Source organism: Mirounga leonina, unplaced genomic scaffold, assembly GCF_011800145.1.
Source record: "Mirounga leonina isolate KUSES-001 unplaced genomic scaffold, KU_Mleo_1.0 Mir_106, whole genome shotgun sequence".
Taxonomy (NCBI): Eukaryota; Metazoa; Chordata; class Mammalia; order Carnivora; family Phocidae; genus Mirounga; species Mirounga leonina.
In genome coordinates this window covers 3,974,194-3,990,657 of record NW_023270232.1, presented here as the reverse complement: position 1 = coordinate 3,990,657, position 16,464 = coordinate 3,974,194, and the positions used below count along the sequence as shown (strand labels likewise).

Here is a 16,464-nt window from a genome sequence, read left to right as displayed (position 1 = left end):
TTTATTTATTTATTTATTTATTTATTTATTTATTTATTTATTTATTTGACAGAGAGAGACACAGCGAGAGAGGGAACACAAGTGGGGGAAGTGGGAGAGGGAGAAGCAGGCCTCCCGCTGAGCACGGAGCCCAATGCGGGGCTCAATTCCAGGACCCTGGGATCATGACCTGAGCCGAAGGCAGACGCTTAATGACTGAGCCACCCAGGTGCTAACTTATTTTTTATAAGGAGATCATATTCATATACTAAATTGATGATCAAAAACTAACTTAAAAAAAAAAGAAATCATATAAATTTAGATTTATGAACTTGTACCCTCTGGTGGTGATTGATTTCTATTTAAACAGCATATTTGTTTTAGGGAAGGATAGTTGCAAGAAAGCAGGCAGAGACAAGGGGGCCCTCCTGCCCTAAAAGGAAACCACCCTTAAAAGGATTTGACACCACCCTGAAAGGAGCCCTTCACCCCTTCCCACGTGACAGGTAGATGACAAAAACCTGATTGGTAACAGGCTCTTGGAGGGTTAATCAGATTAAAACAGCCCGCCAGCAAACTCATAAAAATCCCTAGACTTAGAAATTCTGGTGGCAACCCTCTCGGGTCCCCTCCTTCTTCGGGAGCTCTGTACTATGGCTCAATAAACTTTATTCTGCTGCCCATCACTCTGTCTGGTCTACCTCTTCATTCTTCGAAGCGACGTGACCAAGAACCATGGGCACCGAAGGAAAAGAAACCCTGTAAGAGTTTAGCATTACTGAAGGGCATATAAAGCCAATCTAGGGATCCAATGGAATGTGAGTAAAACTAGAGAAGAAAAATTTTAATTATTTTGGTCATTTGGAAAACACTGTGCCTGATAGCTGCACGTCAGGAGCAGCCATTAGGTTGACCAGGATGCCAGAATTTGTGCAAGTCCACTACTGGGGAAAGAAAAGCAAGCTGCTTAAACTTTACCTGCCTCACACTTTCTCTCAGTAATTTAGTGGGAGGTTATGCTGGTTTTTCCTTAGAGAAATGAAGTCAAAATTAATTGGGGGGGGCGGGGAGAGAAAAGAGAGACATCTTCAGAAAAAAGATTGGAACCTTGGCATAGAGGGGTATAGCTCACTCATGAGCCTCTCTCCACTCCCTGGGTACCTAGCATTGGAGCCTGACACACAATCACTGTTGAACTGAACTTTGGATTTCTGAACCTACAAAGATGAAGACCAAATTGTACACATTGGGTCCAGGAGATCTTTAAAGCCTCATCTTTACTCTCTCCCATCCTCTCTCCCTCTCTATTTCTGTATCCAGTTTGTTTGCCCTGTCATCAATCCATGCACTGTGTCTAACATGCCTGTTCCCACCTTCTGGAGCTGCTGAACACTTTTTTTGTGTGTTTTTGGACTAACTCAAATGTTACCTCATCTCTGGAGCTCCCTCTCTCTGTTTCCTGGGCAGAGTTGTTGCTCTCTTATTGTGTTCCTAAGCATTTTATCTATATTACTTTCATATTACAATTTTTATGTCGGTCTCCCCACTGGTTGAGAATTCTTTGAAAGAGAGTTAGTGACGTATTTATCATTTTATCCCCAAAGTCTAGCATGTGCCTGGCATTTAAGAAATACAAAGTAATTTTTAAAAGATTTTATTTATTTGAGAGAGAGCAGAAACGAGAGAGAGAGAGAGCACAAGCGAGGGGAGGGGAGGAGAGAGAGGGAGAAGCAGGCTCCCTGTTGAGCAGGGAGCCTGATGCGGGACTTGATCCCAGGACCCTGGGATCATGATCTGAGCCGAAGGCAAACACTTAACTGACTGAGCCACCCAGGCGCCCCATGGAAATACAAAGTAATTTTTGAAAAATAAATTGTTAATGTGAGCTCTACCTTAAGCATAATCTGTCACCATAGGGTACAAACAGGGATATCAATGGATTAAATTGAACAAATAAAAAACCCTTCCTTATTCTACTTTTTGACCAAGAATAAAAATTAAAATCAAATTATATAATACATTTTAGAAAATGTTTTTTATGCATTTAAGGTGTTAGAAATTTCATGCACTTTCTATAGTGATTCTCCAAGGACAGCATCAGCATTACTTGCTGCTATAACAAATTACCACAAACTTAGTGGCTAACAACAACACACATTTATTGTTTTATAGTTCTGGAGGTCAGAAGTCCAAAATGGATCTCACTGGGCTAAAATCAAGGTGTTGGCAGGAGTGGTGCTATGATTGAATTGTGTCCCCTACCCCCACCCCCCAAATTCATATGTTAGAGCTGTAACCTCCAGTGTGATGGTATTTGGATATGAAGGCCTTTGGGACGTAATTAGGTTTAGGTGAGGTTATGAGGATGGGGCCGTCATGATGGGATTAATGCTCCTATAAGAAAAGGCCTTCTCCCCTTCTCTTTCTGTCATGTGAGGACACAGCAAGAAGGTGGCTGTCTATAAGCCAGAAAAAGAGTCCTCACCGGGAACCAAATCTGCTGGCATCTTGATCTTAGATTTCCCAGTCTCCAAATTGTAAGAAAATAAATTTCTGTTGTTTAAGCCACTCAGTCTATGGTATTTTATTATGGCATCCTGAACTGACTAATCTAACCTTCTAGTGGCTCTAGGGGATAATTTGTTTTCTTGCTTTTTTCTAATTTCTAAAGGCCACCTACATTCCTTTGTTTGTGGCTCCTCCCTCCTTTTTCAGGCCAGCAGCCCCACATGTTCCAGTCTCTCTCACTTGAACTCTTCTGCCTCTCTCCTCCACTTTTAAAGACCCCTGGAACATTGGGTCCACCTGGATAATCCAGAAGAATCTTACTTTAAGGTCAATTAATTAGCAACCTTAATCTTACCAGCAACCTTAATGTCTCACTGCCATGTAACATAACATATTCACAGGTTCTTGGAACCAGGATGTGGACATCTTCGGGGAGCCATTATTTTGGCTACCACGTGGACTAATAATGGCTTGAACCTTAAAAACATCTGTTGTTTACTTAAGACGTTTGGAAGTAGGAGCTTCTAACATTTCTTTAGCAGCTTAACTATATTATTCAGAATGCCTGCTCTCTTTCTTTCTCACCTAGTTTGTTAGCTTCTCATCCTCATATTTGTCACCTCATGGTCAAAGATGATTGCTGCATATCCAGGCATCAGAAGCATGTTCAAGGTGGGAAAAGGAGTAGGGGGAGTGACAGTCCATTCTCCTCTCTCAGGTCTGCCCCTTTTGTCAAAAAGCAAATGATTTTTCTCAGACTCCCTCCAGCAATCTTGCCCTAATGAGATCATATGGCCATCTCTAGCTGCAAGAGAATCTGGAAGAATGAGCATCTGGCAAAGGAGAATGAAGTTGTCCTGATTGGCTTAGGCCATTTATGATTCATTGATGGGGCTGGGCACACTGCCTCCCCAAACAAAATCAGAGTTCTTTTAGAAAAAATGAAGTGCAAGTGTGTTGTGGGTAAGGGTTGGGGTGGGGCTGAGGGAAGTGGCTGTTAAATAGGCAAATGACATTGGCTGTTAGGCTTTGAGAATCCTTTCCCTTTAAAGAAAAATTCCCTTTAAAGAAATGGTTGCCATTTGAGAACCAATGCAATCTAGAAGCCTCATAAAGTACTTAGCTACAAAATTTATTCTTCTAAACTAGTTAAAAAAACTTCAGAAGAGTATTTAAACACTGTGTTTTAAAAACTTGCACATGTAATTCATGATCACTATGGAAGAATTAGACAATCTTTTCAATATACATTTTCTTATCCAACTGCATATGTAGCTGACAGCTAGGACCAATGAGGCTGAAGTTCAATGAGGTTAAAAATATGCTCCTTTTGCCACACTTATGACTTCCAAAATAGTATTAATTCTATTAAATTGATGAAAACTATGCTTCATTATCAGAACTTTAATTTGTTCTCTAAGTTTTCTAAAATTTTTGGCAATCTATGATAAAATTTCCATGTAGTTGCATAAATGAACTGCAATGTACTGACAATAACAGTGATGCTCCTGAAACAGAAATGTTGGCTGGCAGATGATTCTGTGTTGAGAACCCCTAAGTATTTGTCAGCAATGTATCAAAATCCAGTTTTGGTGTATGCTCAGTGTATTATTTACTTACTTAATTACTTCAATAAATATTTATTGCGTGCCAGGCACTGTTCTAGGAACCAAGATCATCGCAGTGAGGAAAAACAAAAAGAGGTTCCAACTTTCTGCTCTATACAGTCTGGTTAGGATAATCCAAGAAACACAAATAAAAACTCAAGATATGTTAGCAACATATATGTCTAATGAAGGCTAGTTGGAAGAAAGGCAGGCAGGGACAGGGGCCCCCGCCCTAAGAGGAAACCACCCTTAAAAGGATTTTAGAGGGGAGATAGTCCAAGATGGTGGAGGAGTAGGAGACCTTAGTTTCTTCTGGTCCCAGGAATTCAGCTAGATAGCGATCAAATTATTCTGAACACCTGCAAAAGTTTCCATGACAAACAAACTAAAAGAATTTGTGATCACTAAACCAGCCCTGCAAGAAATATTAAAAGGGATCCTTTAAGTGAAGAGAGAGCCCAAAAGTATGTTACTAGATAGGCCAGAAAGGAACAGAGACACTGTACAGAAACAGTGGCTTTACAAGTAATACAATGGCACTAAATTCATATCTTTCAATAGTTACTCTGAATGTAATGGGCTAAATGTCCCAATCAAAAAATACAGGGTATCAGATTGGATAAAAAAAGCAAGACCTGGGGTGCCTGAGTGGCTCAGTTGTTAAGCGTCTGCCTTTGGCTCAGGTCATGATCCCAGGGTCCTGGGATTGAGCCTGGCATTGGGCTCCCCGCTCAGCTGGGAGCCTGCTTCTCCCTCTCCCACTCCCCCTGCTTGTGTTCCCTCTCTAGTTTTCTCTCTCTCTGTCAAATAGATAAATAAAATCTTAAAAAAAAAAAAAAGCAAGACCCATCAATATGCTGTCTGCAAGAGACTCATTTTAGACCCAAAGACAACTCCAGATTGAAAGTGAGGGGGTGGAAAACCATTTATCATGCTAATGGACATCAAAAGAAAGCTGGGGTGGCAATTGTTATATTAGACAAATTAAATAAATTTTTTAAAAAATATGTATTTATTTGACACAGAGAGAGAGAGAGTACAAGCAAGGGGAGTGGCAGGCAGAGGGAGAGGGAGGAGCAGACTCCCCACTGAGCAGGGAGCCCTATGCGGGGCTCTCCCAGGACCCTGAGATCATTACCTGAGCCGAAGGCAGCCATTTAACCGACTGAGCCACCCAGGTGCCCCCAGACAAATTAGATTTTAAACCAAAAACTGTAATAAGAGATAAGGAAGGACATTATATAATAATTAAAGGGTCTATCCAGTAAGATCTAACAATTGTAAATATTTATGCCACTAACATGGGAGCAGCCAATTATATAAACCAATTAATAACAAAATTAAAGATGTAACACATTGATAATAATACAGTAATAACAGGGGACTTTGCCACCCCACTCATTGAAATGGTCAGATCATCTAAGCAGAAAATCAACAAGGAAACTAGGGCTTTGAATGACACACTGGACCAGATGGACTTCACAGACATATTCAGAACATTCCACTCTAAAGCAACAGAATACACATTCTTCTCAAGTGCATATGGAACCTTCTCCAGAATAGATCACATACTGGTCACAAATCAGGTCTCAACCAGTACCAAAACATTGGGATCATTCCCTGCGTATTTTCAGATCACAATGCTTTGAAACTTGAACTCATTCACAAGAGGAAATTTGGAAAGAACTCAAATACATGGAGGCTAAAGAGCATCCTACTGAAGAATGAATGGGTCAGCCAGGAAATTAAAGAAGAATTTAAAAAATTCATGGAAACATGGGGCACCTGGGTGGCTCAGTTGTTAGGCATCTGCCTTAGGCTCAGGTCTTGATCCCGGGGTCCTGAGATCGAGCCCTGCATTGGGCTCCCTGCTTGGCGGGAGGCCTGCTTCTCCCTCTCACACTCCACCTGCTTGTGTTCCCTCTCTCACTCTCTCTCTCTGTCAAATAAATATATAAAATCTTTTAAAAAATTCATGGAAACAAATGAAAATGAAAACACAACTGTTCAAAACCTGTGGGATGCAGCAAAGGGGGTCCTAAGAGGGAAGTACAATACAAGCCTTTCTCAAGAAACAAGAAAGGCCCAAATACACAACCTAACCTTACACCTAAAGAAGCTGGGGAAAGAATGGCAAATAAAGCCTAAACCCAGCAGGAGAAGAGAAGTAATAAAGATTAGAGCAGAAATCAATGAAATAGAAACCAGAAGAACTATAGAACAGATCAACAAAACTAGGAGCTAGTTCTTTGAAAGAATTAATAAGATTGATAATCCCCTGGCCAGACTTATCAAAAAGAAAACAGAAAGGACCCAAAGAAGTAAGTAATAAATAAAATCATGAATGAAAGAAGAGAGATCACAACTAACACCAAAAAAAATACAAACAATTATAAGAACACATTATGATTGTTCAATATTATTGCCTATTATAACAAATTAGGCAATCTGGAAAAAATGGATGCATCCTTAGGGACATATAAACTTCCATAAGTGAAACAGGAAGAAGTAGAAAACCTGAACAGACCCATAACCAGCAAGGCAATTGAAGCAGTAATCAAAAATCTCCCAACAAACAAGAGTCCAGGGCTGGATGGCTTCCCAGGGGAATTCTACCAAACATTTAAAGAAGAATTAATACCTATTCTTCTGAAGCTGTTTCAAAAAATAGAAATGGAAGGAAGGTTTCTAAACTCTTTCTATGAGGCCAGCATTACCTGATCCCAAAACCAGACAAAGACCCCATCAAAAAGGAGAATTACAGACCAATATCCCTGGTGAACATGGAAGCAAAAATTCTCACCAAGATACTAGCCAATAGGATTCAATAGTACATTAAAAGGATTATTCACCATGACCAAGTAGGATTTATTCCTGAGCTGCTAGGGTGGTTCGATATCCTCAAATCAATCAATGTGATACAATACATCAGTAAAAGAAAGGACAAGAACCATATGATCCTCTCAATAGATGCAGAAAAAGCATTTGACAAAGTACAGCATCTTTTCTTGATGAAAACTCTTCACAGTGTAGGGATAGAGAGTACATACCTCAATATCATAAAAGCCATCTATGAAAAGCCCACAGCGAATATTAGTCTCAGTTTTTCCCCTAAAGTCAGGAACGCAGCAGGGATGTCCACTATCACCACTGTTGTTCAATATAGTACTAGAAGTCTTAATAAGCCTCAGCAATCAGACAACAAAAAGAAATGAAAGGTATCTGAATCAGCAAAGAAGAAGTGAAACTCTCATTCTTCATATATGACATGATACTCTATTTGGAAAACCCAAAAGACTCCACCCCAAAACTGCTAGAACTCATATAGAAACTTCAGCAATGTGGCAGGATATAAAATCAACACACAGAAATCAGTTGCATTTCTAGACCCTAACAACGAGACAGAAGAAAGAGAAATTTTTTTTTTAAGTCAAACAATTCTTCTAGTTTTCTTTTCTTTTTTAAAGATTTTATTTATTTATTTGACAGAGAGAGACACAGCGAGAGATGGAACACAAGCAGGGGGAGTGTGAGAGGGAGAAGCAGGCTTCCCGCGGAGCAGGGAGCCCGATGCGGGGCTCGATCCCAGGACCCTGGGATCATGACCTGAGCCGAAGGCAGACGTTTAACCAACTGAGCCACCCAGGCGCCCCAGAAGAAAGAGAAATTAAGGAATCAATCCCATTTACAATTGCACCAAAACCCATAAGATACCTAGGAATAAACCTAACCAAAGAGGCAAAGGATATGTCCTCAGAAAACTATAGAACTCATGAAAGAAATTGAGGAAGACACAAAGAAATGGAAAAACATTCCATGCTCATGGATTGGAAGAACAAATACTGTTAAAATGTCTATGCTACCTAGAGCAATCTACACATTCAATGCAATCCCAATCAAAATACCATCAACTTTTTTCACAGAGCTAGAACAAATAATCCTAAAATTTGTATGGAACCAGAAAAGACCCCAAATAGCTAGAGGAACGTTGAAAAAGAAAAGCAAAGCTGGTGGCATCACAATTCTGGACTTCAAGTTCTCTCTTTTTTTTTTTTTTTAAAGATTTTATTTATTTATTTGACACAGAGAGAGAGACAGCAAGAGAGGGAACACAAGCAGAGGGAGTGGGAGAGGGAGACACCCAGGAGCCCTGGACTTCAAGTTCTATTAAAAGCTGTGATCATCAAGACAGTATGGTACTGGCACAAAACAGACACAGATCAATGGAACAGAATAGAGAACCCAGGGGCGCCTGGGTGGCTCAGTCGTTAAGCGTCTGCCTTCGGCTCAGGTCATGATCCCAGGGTCCTGGGATCGAGTCCCACATCAGGCTCCCTGCTCTGCGGGAAGCCTGCTTCTCCCTCTCCCACTCCCTCTGCTTGTGTTCCCTCTCTCGCTATGTCTCTGTCAAATAAATAAGTAAAATCTTAAAAAAAAAAAAAAAAGAATAGAGAACCCAGAAATGGACCCTCAACTCTCTGGTCAACTAATCTTCGACAAAGCGGGAAAGAATATCCAATGGAAAAAAGACAGTCTCTTCAACAAATGGTGTTGGGAAAATTGGACAGCTACATGCAAAAGACTGAAACTGGACCATATCCTTACACCATACACAAAAATAGACTCAAAATAGAGGAAAGACTTAAATGTGAGACAGGAATCCATTAAAATCCTAGAGGAGAACACAGGCAGCAACCTCTGTGAACTCAGACGCAGCAACTTCTTGCTACACACTTCTCCAAAGGCAAGGGAAACAAGGGCAAATATGAACTATTGGGACTTCATCAAGATAAATAGCTTTCGCACAGCAAAGGAAACAGTCAACAAAACCAAAAGACAACCGACAGAATGGGAGAAGATATTTGCAAATGACATATCAGATAAAGGGCTAGTATTCAAAATCCGTAAGAACTTATCAAAGTCAACACCCAAAGAACAAATAATTCAATGGCCAGCAGACACATGAAAAAATGCCTAACATCACTGGGCATCAAGGAAATACAAATCAAAACCACGATGAAATACCACCTCACACCCGTCAGAATGGCTAAAATTAACAAGTCAGAAACGACAGATGTTGGTAAAGATGCAGAGAAAGGGGAACTCTTGCACTGTTGTTGGGAATGCAAGCTGGTGCAGCCACTCTGGAAAACAGTATGGAGGTTCCTCAAAAAGTTGAAAATAGAGCTACCATATGACCAGCAATTGCACTACTGGGTATTTACCCCAAAGATACAAATGTAGTGATCCAAAGGGGCACCTGCACCCCAACGTTCATAGCAGCAATGTCCACAATAGACAAACTGTAAGATGAGCCCAGATGTCCATTGACTTTTGAATGGGTAAAAAAGATGTGGATATACACACAATGGAATACTGCTCAGTCATCAAAAAAAAAATGAAATCTTGCCATTTGCAATGACGTGGATGGAACTAGAGGGTATTATGCTAAGCAAAATAAGTCAGAGAAAGACAAATACTGTATGATCTCACTCATATGTGGAATTTAAGAAAACAGAGGATCATAGGGAAAGAGAAGAAAAAATAAAACAAGACAAAATCAGAGAGGGTGACAAACCATAAGAGACTCTTAATCATAGGAAACAAACGGAGGGTTCCTGGAGGGGAGGGGGCTGGGGGGATGGAGTAACTGGGTGACAGGCATTAAGGAAGGCACGTGATGTAATCAGCACTGGGTGTTATATAAGACTAATGAATCACTTGACCTCTACCTCTGAAATTAATAATACACTATATATTAATTAATTGAATTAAAAAATAAAAATAAAGGATTTTACACCTCCCTGGAAGGAGCCCTCCACCCTTTCTCATGTGATAGTTAGATGACAAAAACTAGATTGGTGACAGGTGCCTGGAGGGTTAATCAGATTAGAACAGAGCCAACAAGCTGCTAAAACCCCTAGACTTAGAAACTCTAGTGGCAACCCTCTCGGGTCCCCTCCCTCTTCAGGAGCTCTGTGCTAAAGCTCAATAAACTTTGCTTTGCTGCCCACCACTCTTCGTCTGGTCTACCTCTTCATTCTTCGTGCAGTGTGACCAAGAACTGCGAGAACTGAAGGAAAAGAAATCTTGCAACACGTCCCCTTGGACATTTCAAGCACTTCATTAAAAACATAACCTAAGCTAGTTTGGCTACTCTAAGAAATGATATGATTATGTTCTTAAGTATACATTCAGTATAAATATCAATACAAAATTTGAAAATTAAATATCCTATTAATCCAGTATTTTATTTTATTTTATTTTAAGATTTTATTTATTTATTTGACTGAGAGAGACACAGCGAGAGAGGGAACACAAGCAGAGGGAGTGGGAGAGGGGGAAGCAGGCTTCCCTCTGAGTAGGGAGCCCAATGCGGGGCTCGATCCCCAGACCCTGGGATCATGACCTGAGCCAAAGGCAGATGATTAACGACTGAGCCACCCAGGAGCCCCTCATCCAGTATTTTAAAACAAATTCAATTTAGAGACTTAAATATTAGGGGATCACCTATCTTTAAATGTAGGTGTACTGGAGTCATTGCTTGACCTGGGTCGTTGGTTGCTTCTGTACACCAAGTAAAACATTAACTTCCTGATTTTTTGCAACAAGTAGAAGTAGAGCAGGCTACCAGCAATTCTGAGAGCAAGAAAAATGAAGCTCCCTGTTTTTGTAGTAGATGCATTTACAGCAAAAGCATTTCGTGGGAATCCTGCCGCTGTTTGCCTCCTAGAAAATGTAAGTACTTGGTTTTGAAGTGCAGTATCTGAAATTCTAGATTCCTGTAGAACCAAATATTTCTTACAAAAAAAAAAGAAATTAGATCCACCTGTTTGTCTTTGGTTCGTGTTCTTTGTCAAATGATAACAGCAATGTTCATGCCTGCGAGTTGATTTTGACCAAACTATATGATGAGAATGCTTGCACCCAGATACTTCAAGTCTGGAAAAAGAAAGATTTATGTAAGGAAGAACTAAAACCAATTAAAAAAAAACACACAGAACTCTTTGCTAGCCATCAGGTTTTCATTTAGTGAGCACCAAATGTGAAGGCAAATGAAATTAGATGAGTTTTATGTGACTGAACATTGCTGATACTATATTTAACGTAAAAGATTTTCGCTGGATATCTTTAACCTTACCTATTTCAGACAATTAGAAATTCTTTTCAGGACAAGCAAAAAATATTTTGCAAGGAATTAAATTATTAAGTAGAAGGAAGGAATTAAGCTCTAATATAGGGAGAACTGTTTCCTGAAAGTCTCATTTTTAAAAATGGCTCTTGAGGGGCATCTGGGTGGCTCAGTTTAAGTGTCTGACTCTTGATCTCAGCTCACGTCTTTTTTTTTTTTTTTCAGCTCAGGTCTTGATCTCAGGGTCATGAGTTCAAGCCCCGGTGGGGCTCCATGCTGGGCATGGAGCCTACTTAAAAAAAAAAGAAAAGAAAAGAAAAGAAAAGAAAAAACCCCAGCTTTTGATTAGGATAAGTATTAACAGAATAGTTAAATATTCATTTGTGTTGGTACCTGGCTATTAAGAAACAAGCCAAGGAGCCCTTCCACTCAGAGCAATTAGTTCAAGAGTAGATTATCTGAGAATTATTTCAGAAATACAGTAAGCAATTGATGGTTTTAAGTAAGTTTTACTAATTTGGGTAAAGTGTGTGTTGGGGACTTCAAGTGCAGTGAATGTCAAGCTGCACATGAAAATCACCCAAGGAGCTTTAAAATTCCTATGCCAGACTCTCTGGGGGTGGGAGCCGGGCAGCGTTGTTTTTTAAAGTTCCCCAAGTGAGTCTACTGTGCTCTCAAGATGCTGAATGGCTGGGGTTTTACTGAGATGGATGAATACTGTTGGTTGAGTCCTTGGTACACTTATTTTCTCCCTCAAGCAGAGCAGCAAAACGGCGGTGAAGAGTCCTCGTCTCACCTTAAGAATACATTCATTACACAACCTTGCAGCTGGCATTTTCCAACCATAAAATGCGGGAAGTAATAAAGTTAATAGGCTTTATCAAGTAACACAAGAGCTTGGGAGGATTAGTGAGAGAATGATTGACAAGAAGATTCTGAATCGTGAACATTCTTTAGAAACAAGCTGGCAAACAACTTCATGTCAAGGAATTGTGGAAATGACTGAAATTGCTTGTCAAGAGTCTTAGTATACTTGCTGCATGTCTCCATGTAGTATTCTTGAAGAGTTCTGAAAATAATTTCAAGTGATTTTCATATTGTTTTCACCAGATGACAAGAATTAGCATTATTCTTCAACTTATTCCTTTTACTTTCAGTACACTCACGGCACACCAGAGCCTTTCTCTCGCTCTCTCTCCAAATATATTTTATATGTTGTTTATATATTTGGAAAAACTAGGATACAAAAATTTTTTTTTAAAGATTATTTATTTATTTATTTGACAGAGAGACACAGCGAGAGAGGGAACACAAGCAGGGGGAGTAGAAGAGGGAGAAGCAGGCTTCCCGCTGAGCAGGGAGCCCGACGCGGGGCTCAATCCCAGGATCCTGAGATCATGACCTGAGCCGAAAGCAGACGCTTAACGACTGAGCCACCCAGGTGCCCCAGGATGCAAAAATTCAAGCAAAGAACTTAGCATAGTTCAAAGCGATCTGCCTCAGTAAGAATGGAAGAAAGAAAAAGAAAATAAGGAAGTCATGATTCAGGGATACTTTCTAGAGAGTCTCCCAATTCACTTCCGAGCTTTGGATCTATGGTACCAGGCTAATTTGGTGGCCTGTCAGGGACAACTGAATAGATAATCTAAAGAATAATTCGCTAGTTTTCAATTCTGTGAATATGAGAATCCTGTTCTCCTGGAGGCTAATTTGGCACTTTCCCCAATTCATAATCAATAAAAATTCTAGTGGAAGGATAAAATGTGGTTTATGCCCTTGGATTCTTTTTTTTAAAATTTTTTATTGTTATTTTAATCACCATACATTACATCATTAGTTTTTGATGTAGTGTTCCATGATTCATTGTTTGTGCTCCATGCAGAATGTGCCCTCTTTAATACCCATCACCAGGCTAACCCATCCTCCCACCCCCCTCCCCTCTAGAACCCTCAGTTTGTTTTTCAGAGTCCATCGTCTCTCATGGTTCCTCTCCCCCTCCGATTTCCCCCCCTTCATTCTTCCCCTCCTGCTATCTTCTTCTTTTTTTTTTTCTGGGCACAGTGGACACCTGAAACACCTAGAGAGAACACAAGTAAACTCAGGAAAATACCAGAGACAAATAAATGCTAAACCTTATAATGTTGCCCACAGTTCAGTAGGTGTTTAGCCTATCATTACCGTATTCTACAAATATTTATCGACATCTACCACAAGCCAGCTTTGGGGTAGGGATAGGAAGTACAAAGATTAGTAAGTTTGTCTGCCCTTGAGGTGCTCAAAGTCTAGTGAGTGAAACAGACATGGAAACCTGATCATTATTCAATAGTTATCACAGAGGTTAAAAGATCTAATGGTACCAGGTACAATAGGGACTCAGAGAACAGAATAGTGTTGGATTTTACAGAGGAGAAACTACTTCAGATTTTAAGTGAAGGGCTTCAGAGGAATATTCTTGTTTTGTTTTGTTTAAAATTATTTAAACATTTGACGAGATGAGACTAATCACAAAAAAAAAAAAACTTGGTGGGGGCGCCTGTGTGGCTCAGTCGTTAAGCGTCTGCCTTTGGCTCAGGTCATGATCCCAGGGTCCTGGGATCGAGCCCCGCATTGGGCTCCCTGCTCAGCGGGAAGCCTGCTTCTCCCTCTCACACTCCCCCTGCTTGTGTTTCCTCTCTCGCTGTGTCTCTCTCTGTCAAATAAATAAATAAAGTCTTAAAAAAAAAAAAAACTTGGTTGACAGACTAAAGACAGGCAATTGCACTTTGAGTTGTTTGAATACTTGAAAAAAAGGACCTCCTCCTCCTCCTTCTTTTTTGATAAAAGACTTCTGGAAGGAAAGGAAAGTAAAAAATTCTGGGTAGCAACATTCCAAGAGCTTCTAGAATATTATAAATTTTGTTCTGTTTTCTTTTCTAGACAAGTCCATTTTTAAATTTTCACATGAGTAACTTATAACACTGTACATTAGCTGAACATAAAAACAGGTTAAGGGCTAAATGGAACATGGAACAGATATTTGAAAAAAAAATTAAAACCTTAAAAAATTGATGGTGTCCTCAAGTGCCTGAAAATCTATTTGACAGTAAAGATCATGTAGAGGCATGGAAAATATATAGAAACAATATTTAAAAAAAATATTTTTTAGGGTAGGAGGGGCAGAGGGGGAGAGAGAGAATCTTAAGCAGGCTCCATGCCCAGCACAATGCAGGGCTCGATTTCACAATCCTGAGATCGTGACCTGAGCCAAAATCAAGAGTTGGACGCTTAACTGACTGAGCCACACAAGTGCCCCTAGAAATGATATTTTAAAAAAAAATTTATTTATTTATTTGAGAGAGAGAGAGCAGGAGGGAGAGGGAGAGAGGATCTGATGCAGACTCTGCACTGAGCTCAGAGCCCGACATGGGGCTTCATCCCACGACTGTGAGATCATGACCTGAGTCGATACCAACAGTTGCATGCTCAACCAACTGAGCCACTAGGTGCCCCTAGAAACAGTATTTTTATTTATTTATTTTATTTTTTATTTTTTTTTATTTTTAAGATTTTATTTATTTATATGACAGAGAGAGACAGCGAGAACAGGAACACAAGCAGGGGGAGCGGGAGAGGGAGAAGCAGGCTCCCGGCTGAGCAGGGAGCCCGATGCAGGGCTCGATCCCAGGACCCTGGAATCATGACCTGAGCTGAAGGCAGACGCTTAACGACTGAGCCACCCAGGCGCCCCAGAAACAGTATTTTTAAAAAGGAAATAGATATGTTACTTTGAAGGCTATATAAAAACTATAGGAACTCATGACCAACTACTTGAATAGGTCAGAGGGCTGGGGTAATGCTAAAGGGTGATATGTTGTTTACTTTTCTGTCAACCAGCTCTAATCAGTGAAAATAACAGGGGTAGGGAGCCCATCTTTATTCTTCATATTCTAACAAAGCCTCAAGTTGTTTTGTTTTGCTGTTCTTGTTCTTGCTGTTGTGTGTCTGTGTTTATGTATATGCAGGTGTGTGTTTAGGGTGGGGTTTCTCAACAGCGGCGGTGTTGAGATTCTGGACCGGGTAATTCTTTGCTGTGAGCGGCTGTCATGGGCAATGTTGGCGGAATCCTTGGTCTCTGCCCACTAGATAGCAGCAATCTTCCCGTCTCCCTCCTGTCACAACTAAAAATTGCCTCCAGCTGAGAACCACTGTGTCAGAGGACCTTTGCTAAAGATTTTATTTATTTACTTATTTATTTAAAGAGCATGAGCACGGCAAAGGGCAGAGGGAGAGAGAGAATCTTCAAGCTGACTCAGTATCGGGTGCGGAGCCTGATGCGGGGCTTGATCTCAAAACCTTGAGATGATGATGACCTGAGCCGAAACCAAGGGTTGGACGCTTGACCAACTGAGCCTCCGGGGCGCCCCTCAGAGGATCTTTTCTAAACACCAGTTTATTCTTGCGTTTTCCTGTTAAAATTATCCATAAGAACAACTTCGCTGTGTGCCTACTGTATACATTTGTTCCAATTCAGCTGGCATTTACTGGCTATGTACCATGTGCTGGACGCTACGCCAGGATCAAATATAATATTCACATCTATGCATTTTTATTCTTTGAAACAGTAACCCAATCATTTCCAGAGACAGCAAGGAGGATTGGCTTTGCACTTTTAGAGGAATGCCTAGTTTTAGTTCCTAAACTACTTGCTGTTCCAGTTTTCCTGGTTAAATTTAGAGAGTAACAAAAGCCTTAAAAAAAAAAAAAAGCCTCTTTGCAGCTTGGTATGTTATGTATTTAAGGAAAACCGAGTATATAACAATACTGTGTTCAGTTTGTGCTTTAACTCATTTGGGAAAGCTTATGATGCAGTGGCTATTTCCAAACTTGGTGCCCTTCCTTAGAGGATCCCTGGCTCTGTGTGCTGACACTGGGTCAGAGGCTCCTGGGGGCTCTAGGGGGCCCCAAAGTTGTATCTCATTTTTATGCCCAGAAAAGGCATGATGAAGGGTGCAGAGAAGATTTTTCCAGGGCATTGAAGGTTTTCTCTCACCCAGTATTTGAGGAAAAAGAGCAGTGCAAGGGAGGGGGAGATGCTGATGTGGGAATTTATTTCACCGGCTTCTAGAACATAACTCTCAGCTATGGCTATGGGAGCAATGACTTCAGGCAAGTTCAGCCAGATACTGTGCTAAAGTGCTTTTTATATGTTATCTCATTTAACCCTTACATCGACTCTAAGAGAGGGTCTTTTTTTTTTTT

The 16,464-nt window shown here is 40.4% G+C and overlaps 1 protein-coding gene across 2 annotated transcripts in view; it reads left to right on the top strand.

The window, feature by feature from the left end:
- LOC118017986 (phenazine biosynthesis-like domain-containing protein) overlaps positions 1-16,464 on the top strand; it is a 42,292-nt gene that overhangs the window by 9,378 nt on the left and 16,450 nt on the right. The window contains exon 1 of one of the 2 annotated variants that reach the window (XM_035016407.1): positions 10,749-10,832. The exons of the other annotated variant lie outside the window; for it this stretch is intronic. Within the exon in view, the coding sequence (XP_034872298.1) occupies positions 10,749-10,832 (84 nt within the window). Of the gene's footprint in view, positions 1-10,748; positions 10,833-16,464 lie in introns of those variants that run through there. 2 annotated transcript variants of the gene reach the window in all.